Raw genomic sequence first — 24,539 nt, forward strand, 5'->3', positions numbered from 1 at the left:
GCCTTTGATCTAAATTGAAGACATCAGTGGCAAATGAAGCATTAAAACGTGTCAAACCTCTTGGTTTCAAGCACTGGTGACACCAAGTATTTTATTGAGCAGCCAAAGCACGACAAGGTCTGTCTGGGGGTGCCCTCCTGCGCTTACTCTTACCTGTAAATGCTATTATCAATAATATACGTAATAAAATAAGTACTTTTAAGAGCAAGGCAACACTTTTTATTTTTATTTAAAAAGGCCTTGATGGCAGGAATATAGTGTAAAAATCATTGGAAAAACTAAAAGGCATTGATACATATTGGAATATACACTTTTTACATAAATTACATTTATTTATTTATTCTTTCATTTGAGGTTCTTATTCGGTATTGAGGTCTAATAGTTAATAGGTCCTGGGATCTGGACGTTTAGACCACCATAGTCTAACATGTACATGTTCATGGGCCATTGCTGAAAGAGAGGGAGAGAAAAAGAAGGCAAAAGTCTCTGTTAGGACACAACACAAAACCATGCATCCGTCAAATCTCTGACATGTTCCGACACGGGCTGTTGCTCCCACTTTCCAAATAAGATTAAAAAAACCAACCCCAAACCAAAACACCACCAGCCAACCTGACAAAAAAACCCTTCCAAGTTTATATTGCTCTTGCGCTTTTTTTTTTAATTTTATTTTTTAAAAGCATTTGGCATCATCCACAACCGAAGCCAAGCCCCGAGGGAGAGCAGCTGGATGCATCTCCCTGATTTTCTTTCTTATTTTCACAGTTTAGATGCACGCCGGAGCTCTGCATCGCTCCCGGGATGGAGCCGAAGCAACACTCCCGGCGCAGCTCAGACCACGGGGGAACCGCCGGGTCCTGCCAAGAGGTGCTACGGGGCCAAGGCGCCACCGCCAGCACCCATGTTTTAACCCAGTGGGGTCGGGGGATTTGCTCAGGCTGGTCTCGTGTGGCTCCCGCTAACACCATGAGCATCCCCCCGAGGACTGATGCAGGAGAGCCCCAAGGGGCAGCGGGCGCTTTGCTCCGCTGACCCCCCCCTCCACCCCAGACAAACCCAGCAGGAAAAGGCAGCCCCAAAGCTGCGTCCCCTCCTTCGCCAAACCTGCTTGTACCATTTTACGTCACACTTTATAGTGTTTGTCAGGCAGAGGGAGGTGGTGACGGTTTGGGGAGAGCAGAGAGCAGCATCCTGAAACGGAAAGATAGGTAGGCAGTAACCCCCCTAATATTTGGAAGGCTTTACCACAAGTGAGATCTGATTTGTTGATGATGTAGACTCCATATTGGAAGAGGAGGAAGAGGAAGATGAGGAAGAGGAAGATACTGAGTTCCCTTCGGAGATCCTCTTCCGCTTCCGTTTGGGAACGCTGGTGTCTTTCTCTGCAGGGAGAGAGGGAAGGCATGAGGTGTCCAAGCTCTGTCCCCTAAATGCGGGGACCCATCCCACCGCTCCGACCTTGCCTCCCACTGAGTGTTCCCCTGATCCGCTGTGCCACCATTGGTGATGCAGGCTTGGCCTCCACGACCTGGCACGGAGCTGCCAGCTTTCCTCAGGCACCGGTGAAGAAAATCCCCAAAATAAGCAAATCCCAACTCCAGCACTTACAGAGCCTGATATCGCACTGACTTGTGTCCGTGCTGGATGCTTTGGGGCCGTGAAGGTGCCAGCTCTGATGAGGATATGCCCATATATATCTGCATATATGATATGCCCATATATATCTGCATATATAAAGTTTCTTGCGCATCTCTTTTTACATTACGCTGCAGCATGCTCTCGCTTGCCAGATCTCCCTTCTCTACCTAGCCACTTATTTTCATAAAACTAATATGAGCCTAATTATCTCTGGGGCTGCTAATTCTGACACATTTGATTAAAACTGGCTGAGAGTTATTGGGGAGGATGGGACGGGGAGAGAAACGCATTCCCAGCCATCACAGAAACCTTGTTTCCTTAGAAGCTCAACGATGGCTCAAATTAAGGGCTTTAACCAGTGAATAAATTGCTTACAGTGAGTAAATTGCTAATGGGAAAGGGATAATCAAATCCTCCAGAATACGCTGAAAGTTTGAGTCTAACAGCCCAGTCTCTCCCCAGCTCACAGAAGCGCAATCATCTAAGTTGATGCTTTGCTCCGCAACAGATGCTGAGCCTGACTTCTTTTTCCAGGTAGTATCTTCTCCCCAGCCTCCCCTGGGGATGCGGGAGGTTTGAACACCTCCTCATGACCCCCATCCATTTTGCCCATATATTCTCTCTGCCACAGGGCAGGGAAAGCCGTGGTTATTTCCTAGCTCTCCGCTTACCTGTTTGTTTGGCCTCAGTGCAGATTTCGGCAAACGGCCTGCGTAAGAGACAAGCAGGGTCAGAGCAGGCGGAGCCCGTCGTTTCTCCCCTATGCGCCTGCCCGCGCTGGGACACAGCCCAGACCCCGACCCTGAGCTGCCTCCTCCGACACCCTGCTGCGCGGGGATGGGGCATGGAGCCTCCCCACCGCTCCCCGGAGGGAAGCAACCCGAAATAACTCAGCTGGGTCTCTGAGCCGTCCTGCTATCTGCCCTCGTGCCGTGCCCCTTCCCATCATCATCATCTCAAACTGCACAAGAAAGAGGGGATAAACTGGCCCCGCTGACGCTTCGCTGTGCCCACCCGTGGCCGAGCACATCCCTGCGGCGCAGGACAGCGGATGCTGGGGATGGAGCGGGTCCTCCGCAGGTGCGCGGTGGCGTGGCCCTGCTCCAGTGGCCCCACGGTGACTTACCCCACTCCCGGCTGGAGAAGCAAAGGCAATACTTAACGAACAGAAACCTTCCCCGGTCGCAGAGCTGAGGGAACTTACTGGAGCTGGTTTATAATCACCATCCGGATGCTCTCCCGTGCCTTCAGGATCTTCTCCAGACGATGGATGTCGTACGTATTGGGGTTTCTGAAAGGGATATCATCCGGCAGCCCAGTAACCTCCATGGCGTCAGGACTGTCCCTGATGAGTTTATAGGGCACCATGACGGGCCGGTTCAAGCCCAGAGCCTCTCCTGTAATGGCAGAGCAGAGGACAACGCACCGGCTTTACCGCACAAGGCTCCGGATCCAACCAACCAAAGGACCAAGAGCCCTGGGAGGACTTTGGGAAGCCACGGCTGCCATGATGCCCGACCTTTGCTGCAGCCACATCCCACCCAGCCGTTTCACATCTGCCTGCCCAATTTATTGCCTGCTCCATTAGTCTCCGTTTAGGATCCTGCCAGGAGCCTCAGGTGAGGGCTGTTTTACAGCACCAGCACTTGCACACCCGCCTCTGCTCCGTGCAGAGCACACCCATTGCCACGCTTGCGCCAGCCCGTGGCTGGGCCAGCAGCGGCAGCGTGGGGGACAGCCCAGGAGAGAGGGCAAACGGGAGAGATTTGTCCATCTCTTCTTGCCTCCGGCTGTCAGCAGGTTTGGGGGTCACTGGGGTGGAAATTATATCCATCACTCATCATCACATCACATTGCTCCTGCCCATTTTTTGAATCACTTTATCTCTTTGGCCTCCACAGTATCCTATGGCAGTGAAATACCACAATTTAATTCCTTGCTGCGTTACAAGTACTTCCTTCCGCGCGATTTAAACCTGCTGCCCACCTCTCTGGGTACCCCTTTGGTTCCTGCATGGTGGGGAGGAGCAAACGTCCCCCTCCTGTACTGGTCCTGATTGTAAGAGCCTGATCTCGCCTCACATCTCTGCAACCCCCAAACCTGGAGGTGTGAGCTGCCCCTCAGCCACATTCCTGGCTTTCCTTGCAGGGGGTTTGTCCCTGGAGCCCACCTGGCACCTTGTGCTCCATAAACTGTGCCTGGACCGTGAGAACGCAGGGATCTGCTGTGGGCTCAGCCCCCACATGGGCCAAGTGCTGCTGAGCCGGGGCGGATGGGGAAGCTCAGAACACGGGCACCAGCCTCCCTGAGGGGGTGCGCCCATACGCTGGCACCTCCAACGAGGGCAAATCCGCCCCCAAAGCAGCACACAGCCCATGCTGTGAGCAGCACCCCAAAATAAACAGGGTTTGTGGGAAGGGTGAGCGGCCTTGACATGGGGAGACTTGAGAAAGGAGGGGAATGACATTCCCCACTGCTTTGCTGTCATTCTGTTTTCCTTCTCCTTCAGGCAATTATTGTGGGGAGAGAGGTGAGACACTGCACTGAACAGTGGGGTGCCACCGAGCCGCCGCGGCCCAGCTGTGCAGCCCTGGGGTCAGAAGGGTTGAGAAATAACCACCCAGCACTTACTTACACAAGTCGTGCCCAAACGGGGACAGCCACAAGCAGTGGCAGCCCGCACCCGTGGGGCTGAGAGGGTGACGCCGCTCGGGGCCGTGCATCCTGCGGCTGGCTCCTACGCTCCCCCCACCCGGCTGCTATTCCTACTGCGCCTTTTCCCAGCGATGGGTGGAAGGAGGGGTTTGCTAGGCAGCACAAGGGGCCTGCAAAAAGCATTTTCAAATCTTCTTCAGTCTCCTGACCTCCTTTTCCGCCGCGGCGCCAGCAAGCTTTTTCCCAGCCGTGCCTCACGTTGGGCTGCGGCTCCAGCCTTGCTCCCAGCCCGGCAGGCAGAGCAGGCAGGGGCTGCCTGCCAGCAGGCTGGCACAGGGCAGGCACGCTCAGCGCACAGACCACGGCTCACGCCGGCTCAGGACACGTTAAAAACACATCAAAGGCTGATGCCAGACTGAACAAATCCTGCTCCTCGGCTGTGTTTTCTTTCCGTCCTCCCTCCCCTTGCCAAGGAGGAGCTGTCAACAAGAAGGTCATGGTCCCACCTGCCGGGAGCGAGACACAGGAACATCCCTAGGGATGGGCTGTAACGTGGAGCAGTGGGATGAAACCTGTGCTGCAGCAGGCTGCCGTGCGCTCGGCCTATAAATAGAGGCCTTCAGTCGAATTAATTTTAACTATGGCTGCTGTCAGCAAAAACAAACCCGCTTGGCGATGCGTGCAGCTGGGAGACTCACCGTATTTTTCATTGAAAAGCTCTTTCACTTGCTCTCGGAGAATCACCTTCTCTCCGAGCCTGTTGGCATCGTCCTCATCTGCAAAGCAAAAAAGGACAGGGAATAAAACACCCCATTTCTTTCTGAGCCCCTGGAAAACCCATCCCATTGTCACAGCGCACAACCGCATCTCTGTCCCTCTGCCCCAGCACGGCGTGGGAACAGCTCGGAGGCGGCTGCTCTGCCTTTGCACCTTGCGTCACCTTTTAGAGCTGTGCGAAGTAGCTATAAAATGCTGCCAAATCTGCATTTGCCATGCGCTGCCAAGGCTGAGAGCATTTTACATCCACTTTGCGGTGCTGTAAATGACTGCAAAATATGCAAAGCAACGGAGACTCAGGCCCTCAGTGCCACGAATGCTCCCACAAGTGATATCAAGGAATGAGATAGCACTTTTATAGCTGGGCTCCTAAGTACAGTATTGTTTTATAATATGCCATATAATCAGCTTGGCTTTACTAGCTTTTTTAATTATCCTCATCGTGCCAAACAGTTTCTCTTCCGTTCTCTCATTTCAGACGACGTGCCTGTGTCAGTAGATTTTTTTCCCCCCAGCTATTCAGCATCCTCAGGGGGCTCCAGGAAAAACAGCTGGGGTCAGTACCGGCCCCCTTTGATGCTTTTTCACCCCGCAGGTATAAAGCACCGACTGAATGAACCTTATCTGCTTCTCACCAGGGTCACTCGTCCAGCCCCGAGCCAGCCAGAGTGCGCAGCGCAGGGCCGGCTCGGTGGGGTCTCTTCCCGGGGAGGAGGCATCACCACCATGAGCCTTGCCGCACCCAAGGCAGGCATTTTCACGCAGGCTGGCATGCCACGGGGTGGAAATCCAGGATAGTTATTTAAAACATCAAGGTGAGCGCTGCAAACCTCAGCATGAGGGACCCGAGCATCCTCTGCCCCGGGTCTGCAGCTATTTAATTTGATTTTGAGCAATCACATGATTTTTATTTTGGTTTTAAGCGATCACATGGCTTGCAATTTTATTTTAAACGCAAGCTGAAAACCTGACGCAAGTCCCTGCCTCCCTGCACGGGGCCCCAGAGCCCAGCGCTCAAGCACCCCCAGCAGAAATCACACGCCTCGGCCACCCTGCCGCTGAGGGTCCTGGAGAGAAGCTGGCACCCTTAAACCTCTGCACCCTACTACTGCAGGCTACGGCCTCAAAAAACCTCTTCTCTACCTGGAAAACAATAGTTTTGTCTGGATATAACTAGGAAAAAAAAAGGGAGACGTTTCTGTGAAGGAACCTCAGGGCCAAGTCGTGCTTCAAATCCAGAAATGGCAACAAAGCAGCTTGAAAGGGATGGAGCAAAAGATAAATAAACTAGAAGAAAATCAAATAAATGTCGCCAAGGAGCTCTGATTTCAAGAACCAAGACCTTGCCTTGCAGTGCTACTCCCGAGGCCGCAGCAGGCCAGCGGGGGCAAACCCTGCGGGCTCCCTCTGTGACTTCCTTGTCATTGATGCTCAGTTTCTGGGCTGTATATACACACCCGTATGGATGTGTAGATGGTAGCAGACAAAAAACCACCAAAATTAAGTGTTCTCACTCGTTTAATTCTCTGGGACTGAAAAACGCAGCAGCTCTTTCCTTTCCGCTCATGCCCCGAGCGACCCGAGTGCAAGAAATGAGATCCCAAAGGGGTTTTTTTCCCGGCTTGTGGTGGGCAGGACTCCCAAATTCCCATCCAAGGACACAAACAAATGCCATAAAAAACCTGGAACTGAGCATGCATAACAGAGAAGCCAGAGAGGAGGCTCCGGCTGGCGGCGCCGCTTCCCGGGGACCTGCCCCTCCGTCCCCAGGCGGCTCCGGGCAAGAGGGATCTCCGTCTGCCTTTGAACTTCAACGTTTGGGTTTGGGAAATAATCGACTCAAGGAAGCCACTGGCACCCCTGGGATCTGCTGAGTCCTTCCCATAAAGCAGGTTTAGGCATGCTGCTGGCTTCAGCTCTGTCTTATCAATTTATTTTTTTTAATTAAAAAAAGTAGCCAGTTAATTGACTTTTTTTTTCCCCAATCCTACTTGCCTGAAGCGAGGAGCCCTGCACTCCACAGGCACTTACGTACAAGAAGTCACATTTTTAAAGCACCATTTGCTCTTTTCCAATAGGACTTGTCAGAACTCGACATCTCGACATCTCTCTTAGAAACTCATTTAGAAATATGACCAAGGCATATTTAGTAGTTATTAAAAATGGGGTTTAGGTGTCTGCTGTTGGACAACAGGATCCAAAACACCGCCTATTCTTCTAGTGACTTTAAAAAAACCCCAACAAAACCAAATCCAAGGTATCCCACCGATAAAGAACGGTTTTGTCTGGGCTCGTGATGCCATGTGCAGAGCCCTGATCTCGGCGGTGAAGCCGCAGCAGAGCCAGGCAGGGTACCCGGCAGAGCCTTCCTCCTCCCCGTGCCGCCGCCAGCATCCCGCGGTGCAGCTCCGGGCGATGCACGTCCTCCACCTGGCCACCGCGCTCAGAGTAACAACCTCCCGTCATCCGAACCCCCGGCGTGAAGCCTGTTTCGTCAGGGAAACAGCCGCTGCCCAACACATCCCACCGGGAAAGCGGCTCAGGTCCCTTCTTCAGGCGATCCCAGTCGTGCCAAAGAAACACCCAGCCGGGGTAGGCTGCTTACAGCGGTCAGGATCTGGCCCTGAATCTTAAGAGGATAAATACACGCCTCTTTCTCCCCTTCCAGCTTCAATGGGTGCAATTCAGTTACACCCCTGTGTAAATGCAGAATAAACCCGCTGACTTTACTGAGGCTATGCCACAGTAACCCAGGTTTAAATACAGTTCGAATTAGCTCAACATATGCATGTTTTCAAAGCGGAGCTATAAACTTGCGGGAGCAGGCAATTACCATCTAGACACGCAGCCAGAATCCCAGCTGATGGGACTAAGGCTGGATCTGCTGGAGACACGCCGTGCCCCGCCGCAGATACAGGCAGGCGAGCTCTTCTTTACTCCTGTAAATTAGTATGTATGTTAAATCCCCGGAGCCTACACGACTGCACACTGGCTCTGACCCACAGTACGTGTTAAAGCAAAGCAAAAAACCCCAACCCAAATCTGTGCAAGAGCTCCTTATGAATGGCAAGTGGATTTTTTTAACAAATTAATTGCTCGGACACGTGGATGAGCTGAGGATAACGTGGCAGGTCGGTTTGTCTGGAGTAGAACCGGCACCGATGCCCAGGGACTGCAGCAACGGTGCTTAGAAATGCAGAGAGGATTAATAACAACAATAAAATACTGTTAAACACATCCTGCATCATTCAGTTCTTGGTATCACAGGGAAACAGAGCAGAGAGGAAAAAAAAAATACCTGAAATTTGGGGGTTTAAGACATTTTCATTCTTATATTAAAACGCAAGTGCATTTCTTGTCTGCTACCATCTACGATGCATCAACTGAGCTACGTACCATTCAAGGCAGCGTAGGCTTTTTCCAATGATGTTATCCGTCTAGGGGCTACAGCGCAAGTTAAAAGACAAAAAAAAAAAAAAAGAGAGAGAGAAAGAAAAAGAGAGCCATGAGTGCTGCAGCTTGGTTTCTTGGTCACAAACAAAAGCAAAACCCAGGATGACACTGTCCCTAGCAACTTAAAACTCCTCCGGTCCCAAGGCCCCTTGGCACAGAGATGCTTTCGGTAGCTAAATAACTGCCCGGTGAGCTGGGCAGGCGGGCCGGGCTCTCCACCGTGCACCAGGGACCCGTTTTGGGATGTGCTTGAGCCCGCGAGCATCCCCCGAGCTACGCCGCACTCCTGAGCAGCTTGAGGTCCACATGTGCCCAGGGACGCGTGGTCGAATTGCAGCATTTACGGCACGTGCCAAAGCAGCAGCAGCTGTGCTGCATGCCCGCGCCGGAGGATAAAAAAAAAATATCTGAGGTTAAAGCAGATGAAAAGCAAACAGGGAAACTGTGTCAGTTCTGCAGCAACGGGGGGAAAAGGAATCCCTAAGGAGAGGCTGGTGCTTGCCACCGACTCCGAAGTGACGAGCGATATCAAAAAGAAATTAATTCCCTGGGGAAAAGCAGCAGTGACGGGGCTAGGGCCAGGATTTGCATGATGGACAAAAGGAGGAATGAAGCGGCTCATCATGCCGAAGCTGGCAGTCGCGGGGAGAGTCGGTGGGGGGGACGGGGGCTGCGGGTCGTGGCACCAGGGAGGCTCTTGCTGCCAAACTGCAGCATGCAGGCACCGGCAAACTGGAGGGGACGGAGGGGAGAGAGCAGGGGTGTGTGTCTGAATTTGCCGAGCAGAGATACGAGCAATCTGAAGTAGCTCAAAATATGCATCAAACATTTCGAGCAGGCTCAGGAAAGCAGCCGTTGCAGCACACAGGAGACAAGAGCTCTGCCGATGCCTCCGGCCCAACCGTCTGCACGGGGAAAGCGCTTCAGTTCAGCGGCACCAAAGGAACAGAAATCGCGGGTTTTGCACAGGGCAGCTGCAGACGCCGACATTTCGGTGCAGACCACAGTGAGCTGAGGCGCTGAGCCGGATCCTGCACCGCCTGGGCTGCAGGTGGACAAATCCTGCCGTAAGCGGCTGGCAGCTGCAGCACCGCCGCTCGCTGCCACGCAGCGGAACCCAGCTGGAAAATAAGAGGTGCTGCCCGTCGCCTGGTCCCCCGAATCGCTGGGTGACACCCTGCCCGTGTGGACACCCTGCGGGCAGCACCCACCACGCAAAATGTTCAGGCGTATACGCAACGCGAAGGGGGAAGAGATGCAGATGGGTCACGCCGGAGCTGGGAAAGCCAAGCTGGAGTCCAAGCCAAGAGGGAACAAGCTCCTGGCATAGCTCCTGTCAAGGAGGCATGCAGGCAGGAGCAGGGGCAGGAGCGCAGGCAGGCTGCAGGCAGGCAGGAGTGCAGGCAGTGAGGAAGAGAAGCGTACAGCAGCATCTTTCCATTATGAATCAGAAACTGTTTCGGAAGGGCAGCATGGCGTTTCACTTGGTTGGCAGCAACTCAAAGGCATTTTCAGCGTGTCAGGTGAAGATTTCAAGATGCTGTTTGGAAATCACGCTGATTAAGAAAGATAATTAGAATTTCTTGTCCTGGTAACCCTCATGTGCTGCTCAGCCTTAACCACGGGAGGCATCCCACTAGGCTCACGGCCGCTGCACTACGTGGTACGGAGCGCATCCCGAAGTGCTGGACCACAGCCGGGATGGAGCGGCACCCGACTCGATGAGCACCCTGAAAAAAGGGGGTTTGGGGGTCTCCGAAGGACACGTCAGGATATGAGGCTGGCGGGGAGCGGGAGGGAGGCAAGACCAAAGCAAACACGAGGGCTGGGATGAGCTGGGTGATGGCGCTGCCTTCCCGCCGGCGCAAGGATGCCACACACGCAGGCAAAAGGGAAAAGAAGACAAATAATAGGCAAAGAAAAAGGTGACTGGAATCGCGGAGGTGCTTAAAAACAGGCTTTGAAGCTCCACAGCTACTCACACTACCTGCTTGATTTTCCACCTTCAGACTAAAAACACTAACCAGCTGAACACTAAAAAATAATTCACCCTGGATAACAGGAAGGCGGATCAGAAGGAAAAATAACCCGGCTGCTCCTGCGGGGGCTAAATGTCGGGGCTGGGGGGTGAAGGGAGAGGGGCACGGACCTCGAAAAGCAACCTGGTGAGGGAGCAAGGTGCGTTCAGCTCTCATCACCGCCCCATCAAGTGCTTTCCTCTTTTCTTTTTTTCTTGCTGGGAGTTTCCAACGCAAGGCACATCTCAAAGTCTTGCGGAGGATTGTGCTCTTGTGATTAAAAAAAAAAAAAAAAAACAGTAAAATAAAAAGGATGCCTGGATGTGCGGGTTTTTTTTAATTAAAGAACACTGCCTGCCCTACTTTATTAATTGGAGTATGGGAAATAATCTATCAGGGTGGTAGGGAGTTTGGGGAATAGGACAGATGGAGCTGGTGTACATTTTCAATCAAAGCACATAAAAATTAACATACAGAAAGAATTTTTTTTGTGTGCTAGATTACTTATGCTTGCTATTTTTTTTTTTTCAAAGGCTCAAATTAAGCCTGTTTTGTATCTCTCTGCCTCAGGAAAAGAAGAAAAGAGAGGATAAGTGCTGTGTTTGTAGCGCTGGAGCTTCACCCCTGCTCTGCCACTTCTGTTTTAATGCCGAGAGATTGTTCTGCTTTGAAAAAGGGGTTTTGAAGGTCTCTTTCGCAGAGCAGATACCAGCGGTGGGGAGAAGAAAAAAAATTGGAAATCAAAAGGAAAATCTCAGGACACCAGGAGGGCCGTGCTCCTGGATTAAAGCCCCCGGGAGCCACGCGGGTAAAGTGCCGGCGGAGGCACCGGTGACCTCGGGGCCATCGTCCTACCTTCGAAAGGCTGCAAATCCGCACTGCAGAAGGGGGTTGCAGCCTCCGACCTCCTCCGGGCACTGGGGAGCGCCGCCGGCTTTACTCTTCCAAAAAAAAACCAGCCTCATCCCCACCACCTTCTGGTAACAGCATCCCTGCAGGCACGCACCCCCCAGCCGCCTCCGCGCCGGCAGCCTCCCCCCCCGCCACTGCGACCCATTAGGGGGGAAGATACCATCTCGACAGAGAAATTACAGATGATCTTGAGAAAAAGCACGCTTGGTGCTCAGATTATATTGAAATCCTTTTATCTGTTTCTGTCACACTTAAAAAAAATGGGTGTCCCCAAAAGAGAGAGATAAGGAGGCCGGTCCTCTGCGGTCCTGCAGTTATCTGGGATGCTCCTTGCAATGCAGGAGGTGCACAACTTCTTTAAAGCAAATTAAACCCCGTAATTCAACCTGAAGGCAACTAAAATCACCCCAAAATAATAATTTAAAAAAAATGCTTATGTTAAACTTCCCTTTTCCCTTAAAATGTGTATTTTTCATGGCCAAAATGATCCACAAAAAACACAACCTCCCTTATATTTATATTTATACAGTTCTCTTCTGGGCTTTCCAGCTTTTAGATGCCCTTGCAATGCCATCCTGCTTGGGAGTAACTATTGCTTTCATTTTAACGCTCCTCTACGAAATAAAAGTGATTTTCATTGATTTTGTTTTAACGCCAAGCACGCACTTCTGCTGCTGCTCTTCATTTTACATGGCGGGACTTTACTACACAAGATTGAGGTGAAAAGAACACTCTTAAATTTAAATTTTTAATGATCTATGGCTAGTTGGAAATCATTAATTTTGTTAAGGCAGATGAAAAGCGATCAAAGCCAAGGCAGCGCGTGTACCACTGTGTTGCCACCATCCACTTCAGTGTAATGGGGTGGAAAAGCAGACGAGAGGTTAATTGCTGTCAACAGGGATTTTTGGGGGGCAAAATACAAATAGCCTTTTTCTCAAGGAGACATGCTGGTGATAGTCTGACTACTAGAAAACAATTATAAGTCCTGGAACTGTCTCTGAAGATTTAGCAAATATATGAAATAGTCTATAACAAATTGAGTTGTCAAGTAAGAAAAACCCCTCATCTGCGACTGCTCTTATTTAAAACCCCCGTGGGAGGAGAGGGCATGAGCCCCAAGCCCGGCAGGGATGCCGCGACTCCTCCCGAGCCCACTTGGGTACCACAATACACGGAATAAAATATGCCTTTGGGTTTGTGCTAGCATGGGCCAGCCCGTGGTGGGAGTGTTCAGCTGGAGAAGGAAGGAAAAAAAAGAAAAAAAAAAAAGTTGTGCATCGAAAAGAAAATCAATTTCCTCTACATCTCTATTTATCAGGCTGCGTTTCCAAGCCAGCTGGCAGGTTGAAGTATTTGCCTTCTGATGTGCTCCTTTGTTAATGGTGTGATTTGTGTCAGATCAGCGTCTCTTAACGTAATTATACCGATTACGGCGGAGGAACGGGAAGACAAGATGTGGCTGGAGGAGCAGATATACATCCCCGGCTCACTCCGGCGTTATACCATGTAATTCCGTGGAAAACCACAGTTCTGCAAAACCTGCATTTCACCGAGGGCTCGTTTAAGGTCCAGCCGATAGGAGCTGGCACCTTGCTGCTTAGGACCAAAAGATAGGAAGTCTAAACCCAAAGTCCGCAGAGGTCTCGGGGGACCTCCCCATCGACTTGGCTGGGACATACACGGGGATGCAGAGGGTCGACACTCGGACCATGCCCTGGATAGAATTTCCCAGACAGCTTGTCTTTTGTTAGAGTCCTCTCAGGTGTCTAACACCTTTTTGCTGTTCTAGTAAGGACATATAAATGTTTTCCTCTCTGTCATATTTGTCTTCCCTAAATTGTGCCATCCCCGTGGAGGCTGGCCAAGGAAACGGGAAGCCATCAATAAAGATGACAACGTTTTTTGCACCCGTCTGTGCTCTTCCAACAGTTGTAATTACAGACATTTAAAACCAAGACAGGTTTTTACCCACGTTTCTGACAGCAGCTCTCTTTTCTGGGCAGCCTAGAAGCGAGAGACAGAGCTACCGCAGCGATGCACGGGGAAGAACGCGGCTCCGGGATGGTGATTTCTGCCGCTGGGTACGGAGCACACCCAGGACACCCCATCCTCCCCTCTCTCATGTCTCCCCCGGTGTTTCCGCATGCAGGATGCTCACGAGCCAGCGAGGGCTTTCACTGCCATGCTGCTGCAGCCCGATGCGGACCCTGTGGTTAAATCACCCCCTTCCCACGATCCTCCCTCGCCACTGAACCTGCCAGCTCACTGCAACGCTTATTTATTTTAAGAAAAAGCTGAAGAAAGGTGCTTTCCTAAAAACAGAACGCAGATCCCTGCCCTAGATTAGCTCTTGAAAAATGCCGTCATTTCAAGGCAACAGCGGCAGTACCAATGGGTGCCACTGAGGCCAGCTGTCTCGGTCAGGGGAACTTCAGCAAATGCACCAAACAACAACAAAACCAAAGTGGGAAGCCCAGGAAAGTGAAGTCAGGGGCAACCTTCCTTCAGCTGATAAAATTATCGCGCGCCATCCACAGCTTACAACCCCCTGACCACCACTAAACACTTGGCCAATGCATTGCGTAGGCAAAAAGGCATCATCTCTTACCGGGTTTGGGGATAAGTCCTTGAAAAGGCCTGTAAAAAAGAAGGAAACAAGGAGATATAAAATGAAACGCCACTGAGAAGCCAACACGCCTGGCCTGAGCATCCTCCCGCGGCCCAGGGAGGGTCAGGGATCAGCCTGTCCTTCGCACGCTGTGCCACGACTCGCGCGGGACCGGCAGGAGCTCTGCGGGGATGGGGTCCTTGTGGTCCCTGGGGACACACGCCCTGCTTGGGGCAGCATGCACTGCGTCAGTAAGAAGACAGGCAACGTGGCCCAGCGAGAGGTGATGGAGCCACACTTAAAGCCTCTGTTTTTCCCCAGTCTCACCTTACAGTGATATAGTGATAAAGTGCCTTTCCCCTCCCGCTTGCATCCATCTCCTTTGGCTGCAAAACCCGCAGGACCCCCCGGCGAGCGATTAGTGCCTGGCGCCTCTGCAAGCGCTGCGGGACGCTGAGCACTGCCTTTCACCAGCAATAAACCAAGCAATGTTTCTCCTATCTCAAGATTCCTAGAAAAGGGGATGGGATTTCTCTGCCCACACAACCACCGAGCACCGTTTTCTCCTGCCAGCGCCTTCCCCACAGCCTCCCCAGGCAGCAGGCAGGAGAAAAGAGCACGAGTCTCTATTTTACGGTCCCCTCCAAACCGTTCTGGCAATGTTAACTGCCAACTTAATAGCTGTCTCGGGGGCTGGAGGCATTTATAGTATTTACAGCCCTGCCCCGATGGGGCTGGCAGAGCTGGGGGTGCATTTAAGTCAGCTCCCTCCTCTCCCCCTCCTGCTCGGCAGGGTGGCTGCCACCTCTCGCCACGTACCTCGTCACGGTGAACTTGATTTTATCGGCAACGGCCAATATCCTCTCCAGGTTCTGTGAGCCGAAGGTGCACGGCTTCCTGAAGGGGATCCCGGGGGGCAGCCCCTCTATAATCACTGACCCCGGATTGCTCTTGATCCGCTTGTATGGCACTTGCACGGGGTATTTAATCCCCAAGGCCTCACCTGGGAGAGAAACGAGTGGTAAGCGAGCGGTAAGCGAGCGGGACACCAGGGATGCGATTTCTACCGCGGCTCTGGCTCCATCCCCAGCCCTGCCAAAGCACGGCGGAGCGCGAGCGGGCTGCTCGAGGCACCGCGTCAAGCGTTAGATCAGGGACCAACATTTTCAGGCCGCCTCCACGATGGGAGCGGAGGGGTCCCAAGGCAGCCGTGAGCGTGCAGCAGAGTGGTGGGAGGGATGGAAAGCCGCTGCTCTTTCCTTTGGGACATTATTTGGAGATAACTCCATAGGCATGTTCCCTCGCTGAGGTCTGGCTGCAGGACCGAGGCTACACATTGCCTTGCAAATAATTGCTCCTGTGGGTACCTGGGAACCTGCACAAGTCTTACCGCTGCCTAGAAAATGAGGATAACAGCATTTCCCTGCCTTGCTTGATAAAGAACAGATGCTGGGGCAGGCAGGCCATGGGAGTGCCCTGCAGAGCCCGGGTAGGTGCCCTGGGGACAGGAGGAGCGGCAGCTACTCGTCCCCCAACGCTCCTGCAAGTGCTTGCTACGGCCCCTCCTTATTCCCTTCCCAACCTCCTGCCACCCCCAGCGCTCCCACAGCTCCGCAATTCTCCGCTAATGAATTTACTATCGTTGTTCTTCACGGAGGCGGGGTTGAAAGAGAAAAACCCACCAAAACGTGGCCGGGAAGGGCAGGCAGCGGGAAGGGAAGGGCAGGCAGCACGCTCCCCATCACGGGCTCCCCCATGCTGCGTGGGAGCTGCCTAAGCAGCAAGCGCCTGCAGCAAAGAGCACCAATTCCCAGACCCATCGTTCCCTCCCCGGCCCTCCAAGGTGCCAGCTGCTCAAGGGGGAGGCGAGAGAAAGCACCTGGCAAGGAGGAGTCGGGAGGAGAGGGGAGGGATAGGGAGCAAAAAATTAGGAGGGGATAAGGAGGGAATAAAACCAACTCCCACCCTGGTTTCTCACCGTATTTCTTATTGAACAGGTCCTGGACTTGTTCCCGCAGCGTGTTAGCGATGTCTATTCTAGAAAGCCTGGCATCATAATTTTCTGTAAAATAAAGAAACAATTATGGACTTCTGCTGGTAAATTAAAAGGCACTCTGTGACTTTTAAGTAATGCCATTTTCTAATTATAGGAAAGTCCTTATCTTGCAATTAGCTAATCTCTGGAGTGGGCCATTCAAAGTCCTTAAAAATAATCTAAACAGAAATATGTTTTTTTTCCCCCGCCTGTTTGCTAAGAATAAAAGCCGCATGAAATCGAAGATTCAGTTGCGATAATTACCAGCGTTAAAATAAAACGCGCTCCAAAGCCTCTTTGAAAAGCCAAAGCCTTTGAAAAGCCTCCATCCCTCTCTGCAAACCCTCGCAGGCCCCTGTGGCCCGAGGAAAAGGGATGCTCAAGCAGGGCAGCACTTGCCCCCCCCAGCCCACGGGCTTCTCACCATCGCTCCTTTCCCTGGTGGAGCTGCCGTGCCGGCTGCCGGTATGTGCCGGATGGGAGCGGTGTTTATACAAACATCGCCTGGGTGGAAAAAGCCCCGGAAAAGGCCAACTCTGAGGCTTGGAAGACGTAATTATGCATCCCGCAAGGTCAGACGGCGAGATAAGCAAAGCTGGTTAATTAGGGCACCATCCAGAGCGCTTCGAGGCTCTTGGACCTATGGGACTGCCCGCCCCGGCTGCGCGTCTTGTCTTCTGGTTGTCTGTCCTTCCCATCCTCTCACCTCACCTCCTCCTCTCCTCTCCTCCCTCCCATCCTTGCCTTGCCTTGCTCCTCCGCCAACCCACCGAGCCCTGACACCCCGCAGCCGCTCCCTTCCCACATCTGTTTGCTCTATGCAGCCCCCGCAACAGGCCAGGGACTTTGCCTCAAACCTCCCCCAGATGCCTCCAGGCCCTCACCTTGAAAGCCCTGTCTCTTCACAGCGTCCTCCAGCAGCGCCTCGCTCGAGTCCCTCTCGCTGGCGGCTAAGACAGGGGACATAAGAGGAATTAGGGTTTGCGGTGCCGCCAAGGGGGACGCACAGGAGGGGGTTTCCAACCAAAAAATGAGGTGGGGAGGGAAGGCAAGAGACGCGCTGTAGGAAAACGCTCTCACTCCTCTCCTACCTAGTCCTTAACGGCCCGGCTGCCGGGCGTCTCGCAGCCTACCTTTGGCTGCCGGGCTGTCCGACGCCGGCTCCTTTACGCCCTCCGCCAGCAGCTCCGGTCTGGAAAACAGCGAGAAGCAGAGGGCACGCGAGTGAGCTCCCCGGCCAGCAACACCCTGCTGCTCCAGCATCCCCTAGGACAACGCTCCTACAGCCACAAACCACTAACTGTGTCTGGCTAATGCAATTTTAAAGCTCCTGCAATGCAGCGGGGGAACTTTGGAAGTAATTTTCATGCTGACAGACTCTTTAGTGAGCCAATGTGACGCTCCTCAGGATAAGATTAAGCTGGAGATGGCTGAGCAGCTTAAATCAGCTGTTACAGACATTTGGGAAACACGGTCCTGCACATTTCTCGGGGATGGGAGAAGCCGTGCATGGCTCCTTTCAACATACGGTTGGCCCCAAAAATTGTCACTTGGGTATCTAATGCTAAAACCACACAGTGAGGCGACAGCAGGGCTCGTTACGAGCTGCGCTACAGAGAAAGGGGTCTGGGATGGGGACAGGAGAACCACCAAAACGCGGTCAGGTTGGCCTGGGAGCTCCTGGTCCGACGCCACAAAATCTCTGCGCTCCCAACATTTATTTTCTGTTTCAGCCGCCCACCATGTTGGTTGCACCAGCTCTCTCCTCCGCGAGGGATGCAGAGTCAGCATTTGGGTGAGAACCCCCCCAAAATACCTACAGACATTTATCAATCCATCTCTGCCAGATCCGTTCCCTCTTTCAGGGCAATGCTGTTGCGTTACATCGGTCGTGGCTTCTCACAGCCCCCCCAGCTCCTGTGACACACCCAACTCCCTGTGCAACAACAGCATCTTCCCTGATGCCCGCAGCATCCCGCTGAGGCACAGATGTGCACATCTGGACCTTGGCTGGAGCCGCTTCCCATAAGAAAACCCTCCAGGGCTCCCAGCCCCATTTCTTGCCCCATGCCCGAGCACCCTGAAGGTTAAAGGCTCTGGCTCCTCCCACCCACCCTTGGGTGCTCCTTGCTGCTGTGGCCAAACCTTTGCAGAAGTGGGTTAAAACCCCAAAAGACATTGAGGGAGAGATGACAACACCACCGCTGCCTCTCGGGGATGGCTCCGACAAAGCAACAACCCCTGGTTTGCTTCTAATCAAGCAAATTTATTGAAGGCGACCAAGTGACGGATCTTCCCCAGGACACTGCACAGCAGCAGGAGCTCCGAGCAGGAACATCCTCCCCAAGGGACGGCCACTCCACCTGCCTTACCTTTTAATGACAAACTGGATGTTGTTGCTCGCTTGCAGGATCTTCTTCAGCTTGGCAATCCCGAAGCAGTTGGGGCGCCGCAGCAGGATGCCCTCCGGCAAGCCCACAACGAACAGGTCCTCGGGATACATCAGGAACTTGGAGTAGGGAACTTTGACCGGCTCAGATATTCCTATGGCTTTCGCTGCGTGGGGACCAATTCTCGTTAGTTTGCTGGACCTCCACGTCGGGTCAAAGCAGCTGCATGCCCAGCGCCTAACCCTGCCCGAGAGCATCCCGGCCCTTCTCCTTTCCCCCGGTCACGATGGGCTCTCCCGGCCCAGGGGCCGCAGCTCAGCCCTGTCCCCGGCTTTTGGGGACCGCTGGGCAGAGCTGTGTCTCCTGGTCCTGCCAGGGGCAAAAAACTTTCTGCCGGCTCTCAAAATGCACGTGTGACCTCACTTGTATTTTTTCTGGGTTAAATAACCTTTCTAAAAAGGGGTGAGCAGAGCATGCCGAGTGCCAGCCCCCAGCGCTGGGGTCCCGCCAGCCTTCCTGGGCCACACCATGACCACCTCGGGTGGAAAAACCTCTCTGATATTTTGAACAAGTGATGAGGGGAAACACTTTGGTCCTTCCCTCCACATGAGAAAGGCTGAAGGTCACGGCAGCAATTCCTGGGCTGCAGCCAGCAAAAAGGCATCGAGGAAACCAAGGGGAAGAGCTGCAATAACAAGGCCCGGGGAGATTTCAAATGCATTTGTAAACTCAGCAGACAGCAAATGAACAAATTAGATTGCACCTTTACTCAGCCGCTGGTTTGGAAATGGTAGGTGACATTTCTGAGCAATTAGGGGCTCCCCATGGCAGAGGCCGGCACTCGGCATAATGAACATGTGTTAATGACCGTCTTACCGTATCTTGTGTTGAACAAAATTTCAACTTGTTTCCTCAAATGACTTAAAACATCCCCTATACCATCTGCAAAAAAAAAAAAAAAAAAAAAAGAAAAAAAAGAAAAAAAAAGAAAAAGAGAGAAATGCTCTGAGAAATCAGCTGCCTCTGGGGCAAGCAACGCACAACGCAGGCGAGCAGCCCCTGACCTCCGGCAGAGCCGGCCGCGCGCTCTTCATGCCTCCCAGATCGGTGCCGGTCCTCCGGCAGCTGCCTCCAAGCTCATCCCCGAGCGAGGAAGGGCAGCGATGCACCTGCCACAGAGCTGTGCTAGCAGCGAGGAGGAAAAAGACAGGGAAAAAAGTAAATCCAGGCAAGAGAGGGGAGGACAGAGCCCGAGAACACGGCAGTGTCCTTCCACACTGAGCTCTTCGGAGGCTGAATGCTTTGCTGATAAGGTAGGAAGCCCAGGAAACCCAACCCAAAATACATCTGTGTTCATCCATCCTTCCAAAAACTTGCAACGATCAGGCGATGCTCAGGGTTCATCGCACGCTCACCTGATCCCTCCATCTGCTTTTCCTCATGTCGCGACTCCTCGCTGGATCCCTTCTCTGTCCCTGCTGAGGAAGAGGAGGGTTACTGATGGCCAGTGTCAGCAAAACTGGACCAGATACGAGCAGGAGGTCTCCGGGTCCCCTGCAGTCACCCAACTGCCCCCTCCCCTCACTAAGCTCTGAGCACACATCCCCAGCGCAGGCTCAGGCTGGCAGCATCACGCCAGGAGCTGCGTAAGCAGAACAAACCCATCGCCTACATCCAAGAGGTCTGCCCCCCCTTCGGCATGGGCTTCCTGGGAGAGGCAAGACCCAGCACTCGGCATGAGCGAGGGCAGCCGCAGCGGCGGCACAAATCCCTCAGGTAAATCCCAGTCGTGAGCCAGGCAGAGGAGCCGGGGTTTGCAGCGAGCTGGGACTGGAGAGAGACTGGGAAGGAGCGGCGGTGCTGGAAAAGCCACCAGTTCGTCTATCAGAGCTCCCAGCTGGCCTGATTGAGGCCACGACTCTGGAAGCGGGTGCCGACTCAATCACCTTGGCTCATAAATGGTATTTACTCATTTCTGACGCACACACAAACTCCCGTGCCCCCGCGCAGTCTCCTGGATGCTTCATTTCTGGTACCTGCTACCGTTTCTAGGACGTAGTTCGACTCCTCCGAGGCCATGTGCGTGGGCACCGGGTCGTGCATCTCATCCGAACCGGGCGATCGGTCTGCGGACAAAACCCCACGGGCAGCTTTTGTTTCGATGCCGGGGGGCACTGTCCCCAAATCAGGGTTCAGAGGGTCCTGGCCCATCAGCAAGGGCTGAGCAAAGGGCCCCCTGGTCCTGGGAGCCCCGCACACCACGGCCCTGCACCAGGAGCTGCTCCGGGGGTGCATCTGCCTTCTTCCTCCCCGGGACCACCCGGAGCTCGACCCTGAAACACACCCGACCTCTCAGCCCGAGGGAAGAGAGCAAAAGTTTCTTCCTAACCTCCACGGAAGGTGAAGAGCAAAAATAGTTCAAAACCATTTACTTGGCTTAATTCCATCTAGACACTCAATTTTGGCTTAAAAAGTTAATGCTGCTTGACTTAGCTACTCCACTGTGGGAAAACCATTCCACTAATGCTGCCTTCCTCCACAAAATCACACCTCCTTGGGTCTCCCTTACGTAATCTGTATGCCCTCTTCATTTAAACCTGTCTCCCCTAACGCTGGGCTCTCCAACACCCTCAAAGAGCTATCCAAATTTAGCTTTAAATAAACATTCAGCTAGTTTAAGTACTTCAATCAGGTCACTTCTTAATCGTCACCTCAGGATAAATAATCCAAATTTCATCAATTTCTCCCTGTGGGTGAACACCTCTTTTCCACTAATCCTCCTCCTTGCCCTCAGCTGTACTCCTTCGGACTGAACTCAATCTTCAAATAAGGTAAGAAAAGGGGGACTCGGGACTTGAAGTGTGATCCACCCGGCACCCGAGAAGCGATAACACCTCCTCCTCTTCGCATGCACCGTCAGCTCGCCACGTATTAGCTTTCTTCTCTTCCATTAGCTGCCACGTTGAAAATTAAAATGTTTGATCTACCACTATACCTTGTTCCTTCTGCTTCCCCTATATGAACCGTGCGTTAAGTCCATTCTACAATAATCCTAGAGTGAATCCACAGATATCACTGTATTAAGGGGGCTGCTGGGTGCAACAGAGATCACACCGGCACGGTGGGGCCGGGCATCACTGCTGTCCTCTGCATCGCTCACCCTCGGGCACGTTGGGAGTCCTGTTGCTGCCCTCATTCTGGTGAGATTATTAATTAATGTTTGTAAAGCACACTGAAAATGCAAAGCGCTAACTATCCACTCAGTAAACCCAGAGGATCATCCTACCATTTGCTGCGCTGTCCAGGTCAGGTAACTGGAAAACGACTCTCCCAGCTGCCCCTCAAGCACCCAACTGCTCTTCTCCATCACCACCGACCTCTCGGGGCAGAAACGTGGGGAAATGCATCAGTGCCACCGATTCCAACACGTTTTCAGCACGTGCTTAATATTAAACCTGTTCTCACGAACTCTTCATAACCAGGCTGTTCTTCTAAATTAAGGGCCTCATCAAAAGCATCCCGCGCTCGATACCTGGGATCCTCCAAGCCCGTGCGTGAAGGAAAGCAGCAAAACAGGCTCGCTTTCTCCAGGGGAAAGGCAACATGGAAAAGCGATGAAGGAGAGAGAGAGAAACAAGAGCAAGCCCTAAAACACCCTGCACTAGCCCCAGGAAACCCACTGATTCCCGATACGACCCTTAAAATGACCTTTGGTGAAGAAAGACCAGTGCAAGGGCACAGGGGACCTTCCGTGCTGGGAGATACCCCACAAACGCCTCTTCTCAAAGCAACACGCCAAGGCGCCACGCAGCAGCCCTGCCTGCGCAGAAGCCGCTGCACGCAGCCGGTACCCCAGCGCCTACCTGGCACGGTGATCTGGATGATGTCCAGCTCGTCCGGCTCGATTTTGATCTGCCTGATCCCACCCAGCTCTCCTGAGGTACCTAGCGGGGAAAGGCAACGAAAGGCAATCGCCAACAGGAACCAGCAATGCCGTGTTTGCCCACCAATGCAGGCAGGGAAACCACGGCCGGCCGCGACTTCAGTGCCAGCTGAGCATCCCGCAGCAACGAGGCTTCAGCCAAGTGGCCAAGGAGCATCAAGCCCATGGCATGGAGGTACCCAAAGGATGGCCGCGGGCATGGCATCTGCATGCTCAGCTGGCAGGAGCCGCCAGTGCCCTTGAACCGGCCGCTGGCCCTCGTTACGTGCTTGTTTCCTGGCTTTCTTCACTTAAACCAAACTGGGTCCCCAGTGAGCGTTGGTGGGGACGCAGGAGGAGCCACCTCCAATGGGCACTCCTGGCGTCTTTAACACTCCCAAACTCATGTTTGGGACAAGCCCTTCTGCAGGCCCGTGCTCTGGGAGGGCCGATCGCAGCTGCATCCCACCAGGGCACGACCAGCTGAACCCTGGCAAAATTCAGCATGGTTTGAACCCCTGCGCCAGCCTGGCCATCCCACAGAGGCTGCCCCCGGGGAGGATGCTGCATGTGGTGCTCAGCCCAGCTGCCTCTTATCTCCAGATAAATTTCCTCATTTAGGGTGGGACTGATTCACTGCAAGGGGCTGAGTCACAGCTTGCAGCTTGGGCAGGCAGGACTGCGGGGCTTCACCTATTCGGTGGTGATTCAATGGGTCCAAGCACCTAAACCTGGGGAAAAGCATTTCCTTCTCATTTGCGGTGCTCAGAGCACCGACGCTGCTGATTTCTTGGTGACCCAATCGTGGCGGCTTTTAGGGAGAAGGGAACTCCGAGATTGAAGAATTCCCTTAGCATCGCATTTAAGCATAAGCTTAAGTCTTGTTATTTCAGTTTATGCGCTTTTGGGACCCAACTGGAGGGTCACAGGGTAAGACCCTGCATCTATCAAACGGGGATAAAATCCTGAGAGAACTGCCCCGTGGGGCAACCAGGTGACTGGTGCCACACGTCCAAGTTACTTTGCAGGCAGCTTTCTCTAGTGCCCCCCGCCAATATCACTATTTTGCAAGAGAAAACGAATTATTCCTCACCTGGTTCACAGCTTTCAGAAACACTACACTTCTCGGACCTGGAAGGGAAAGGCAGACAAGAGAGGTGGTCATGGAGCAACCAAAGGGAAAGCTTAAAACCCAGCGGTGTGCGTAGGACTGATCCTGGCAGGAGGGAGAAACGCCGCAGCCCGCTGCGATGCCAGGCAAGGGCTGTGGAAGGGTCCCTGGGGACGCTGCACCCACAGTCCCAGCAGCGGCACAACATCCATGGCTGCAAGGGAAAGCCACAGTCTGTGGGTTTCTCTGCAACCAAGCCCTGCTCCCAAACTCTCCCCCGGTATCAGCCCTCCTGCTAGACACTGACGGACGTAACCGCAGCAGAGAGCTCCTGAAAGCAAGAGGGGTTTTAAGCCCAAAACCTGGTCAACTCCATCCCTTTGCGGCAGAGAGCAGTGCATAAAGCATCATTACAATGTGGTTACTCATGGAGGTAATGCAAATAGGGAGAAAGGAAAAAAGTCAGTTGATTTGGTAAATATTTATTCTGCCCAAAGCTTTTCTCCCCTGAAAACTGGGCGCTATCCCAAACTTGCGTCTACAGTTAACTTCACATGCTCAGGAATTTACACAAGGTGTTCAGCATCCAAATGAGATTACTTTGCATTCTCAGGATGCATTTGCTTTCTGTCTCTCTCTTTCTTAAACAAGATCAACCACGCTGCTTTGGCAGTAAATGATCTAACGAACGGCACTGGAAAACGCACTCCTCCACAACGCTGGTCCTTCAGGAGGAAGGAAAACCCTTCTGAGCCAGCACCACATCCCTGTTGGCTCAGGGGGGATGTTCAAAAGCACTTCACGCTCACCTAAATCCACTCAGCAGCGTCAGCAGAGCAAACGATGGGCAATGCGAAGGAAGCCAGGAGAGCTCTTGAAATGTTCTTCCTAAACGTGGTATGGGTAAAAAGGATCTCTGGTCTAGAAAGTACTGTATATATTACCTAGGAGCCTTGGGAATGGCTTTCAACTCTCCCACTTCAGGTCAAAGTCAACCTTGACCTAGGGAAATTTGGG

The 24,539-nt window shown here is 52.9% G+C and overlaps 1 protein-coding gene across 4 annotated transcripts in view; it reads right to left on the reverse strand.

Annotated features, from left to right (window-relative positions):
- Positions 1-206: 206 nt before the first annotated feature.
- GTF2IRD1 (GTF2I repeat domain containing 1) overlaps positions 207-24,539 on the reverse strand; it is a 68,456-nt gene continuing 44,123 nt past the window's right edge. For 3 of the 4 annotated variants that reach the window (XM_076354609.1, XM_076354608.1, XM_076354606.1), the window contains 17 exons: positions 23,505-23,542; positions 22,353-22,433; positions 20,526-20,615; positions 19,905-19,967; positions 19,366-19,431; positions 18,472-18,655; positions 17,233-17,291; positions 16,984-17,049; positions 16,043-16,126; positions 14,884-15,067; positions 14,065-14,093; positions 8,467-8,514; positions 4,992-5,069; positions 2,843-3,035; positions 2,310-2,347; positions 1,246-1,382; positions 207-450 (listed from right to left, as the gene is read on the reverse strand). In XM_076354609.1, coding sequence (XP_076210724.1) covers positions 376-450; positions 1,246-1,382; positions 2,310-2,347; positions 2,843-3,035; positions 4,992-5,069; positions 8,467-8,514; positions 14,065-14,093; positions 14,884-15,067; positions 16,043-16,126; positions 16,984-17,049; positions 17,233-17,291; positions 18,472-18,655; positions 19,366-19,431; positions 19,905-19,967; positions 20,526-20,615; positions 22,353-22,433; positions 23,505-23,542 — 1,513 coding nt within the window. In that variant the 3' untranslated portion in view covers positions 207-375. The remainder of the gene's footprint in view (positions 451-1,245; positions 1,383-2,309; positions 2,348-2,842; positions 3,036-4,991; positions 5,070-8,466; positions 8,515-14,064; positions 14,094-14,883; positions 15,068-16,042; positions 16,127-16,983; positions 17,050-17,232; positions 17,292-18,471; positions 18,656-19,365; positions 19,432-19,904; positions 19,968-20,525; positions 20,616-22,352; positions 22,434-23,504; positions 23,543-24,539) is intronic. The other variant, XM_076354607.1, reaches the window with a different exon arrangement.

The sequence above is a fragment of the Aptenodytes patagonicus genome, chromosome 17, assembly GCF_965638725.1.
Source record: "Aptenodytes patagonicus chromosome 17, bAptPat1.pri.cur, whole genome shotgun sequence".
Lineage (NCBI taxonomy): Eukaryota > Metazoa > Chordata > Aves > Sphenisciformes > Spheniscidae > Aptenodytes > Aptenodytes patagonicus.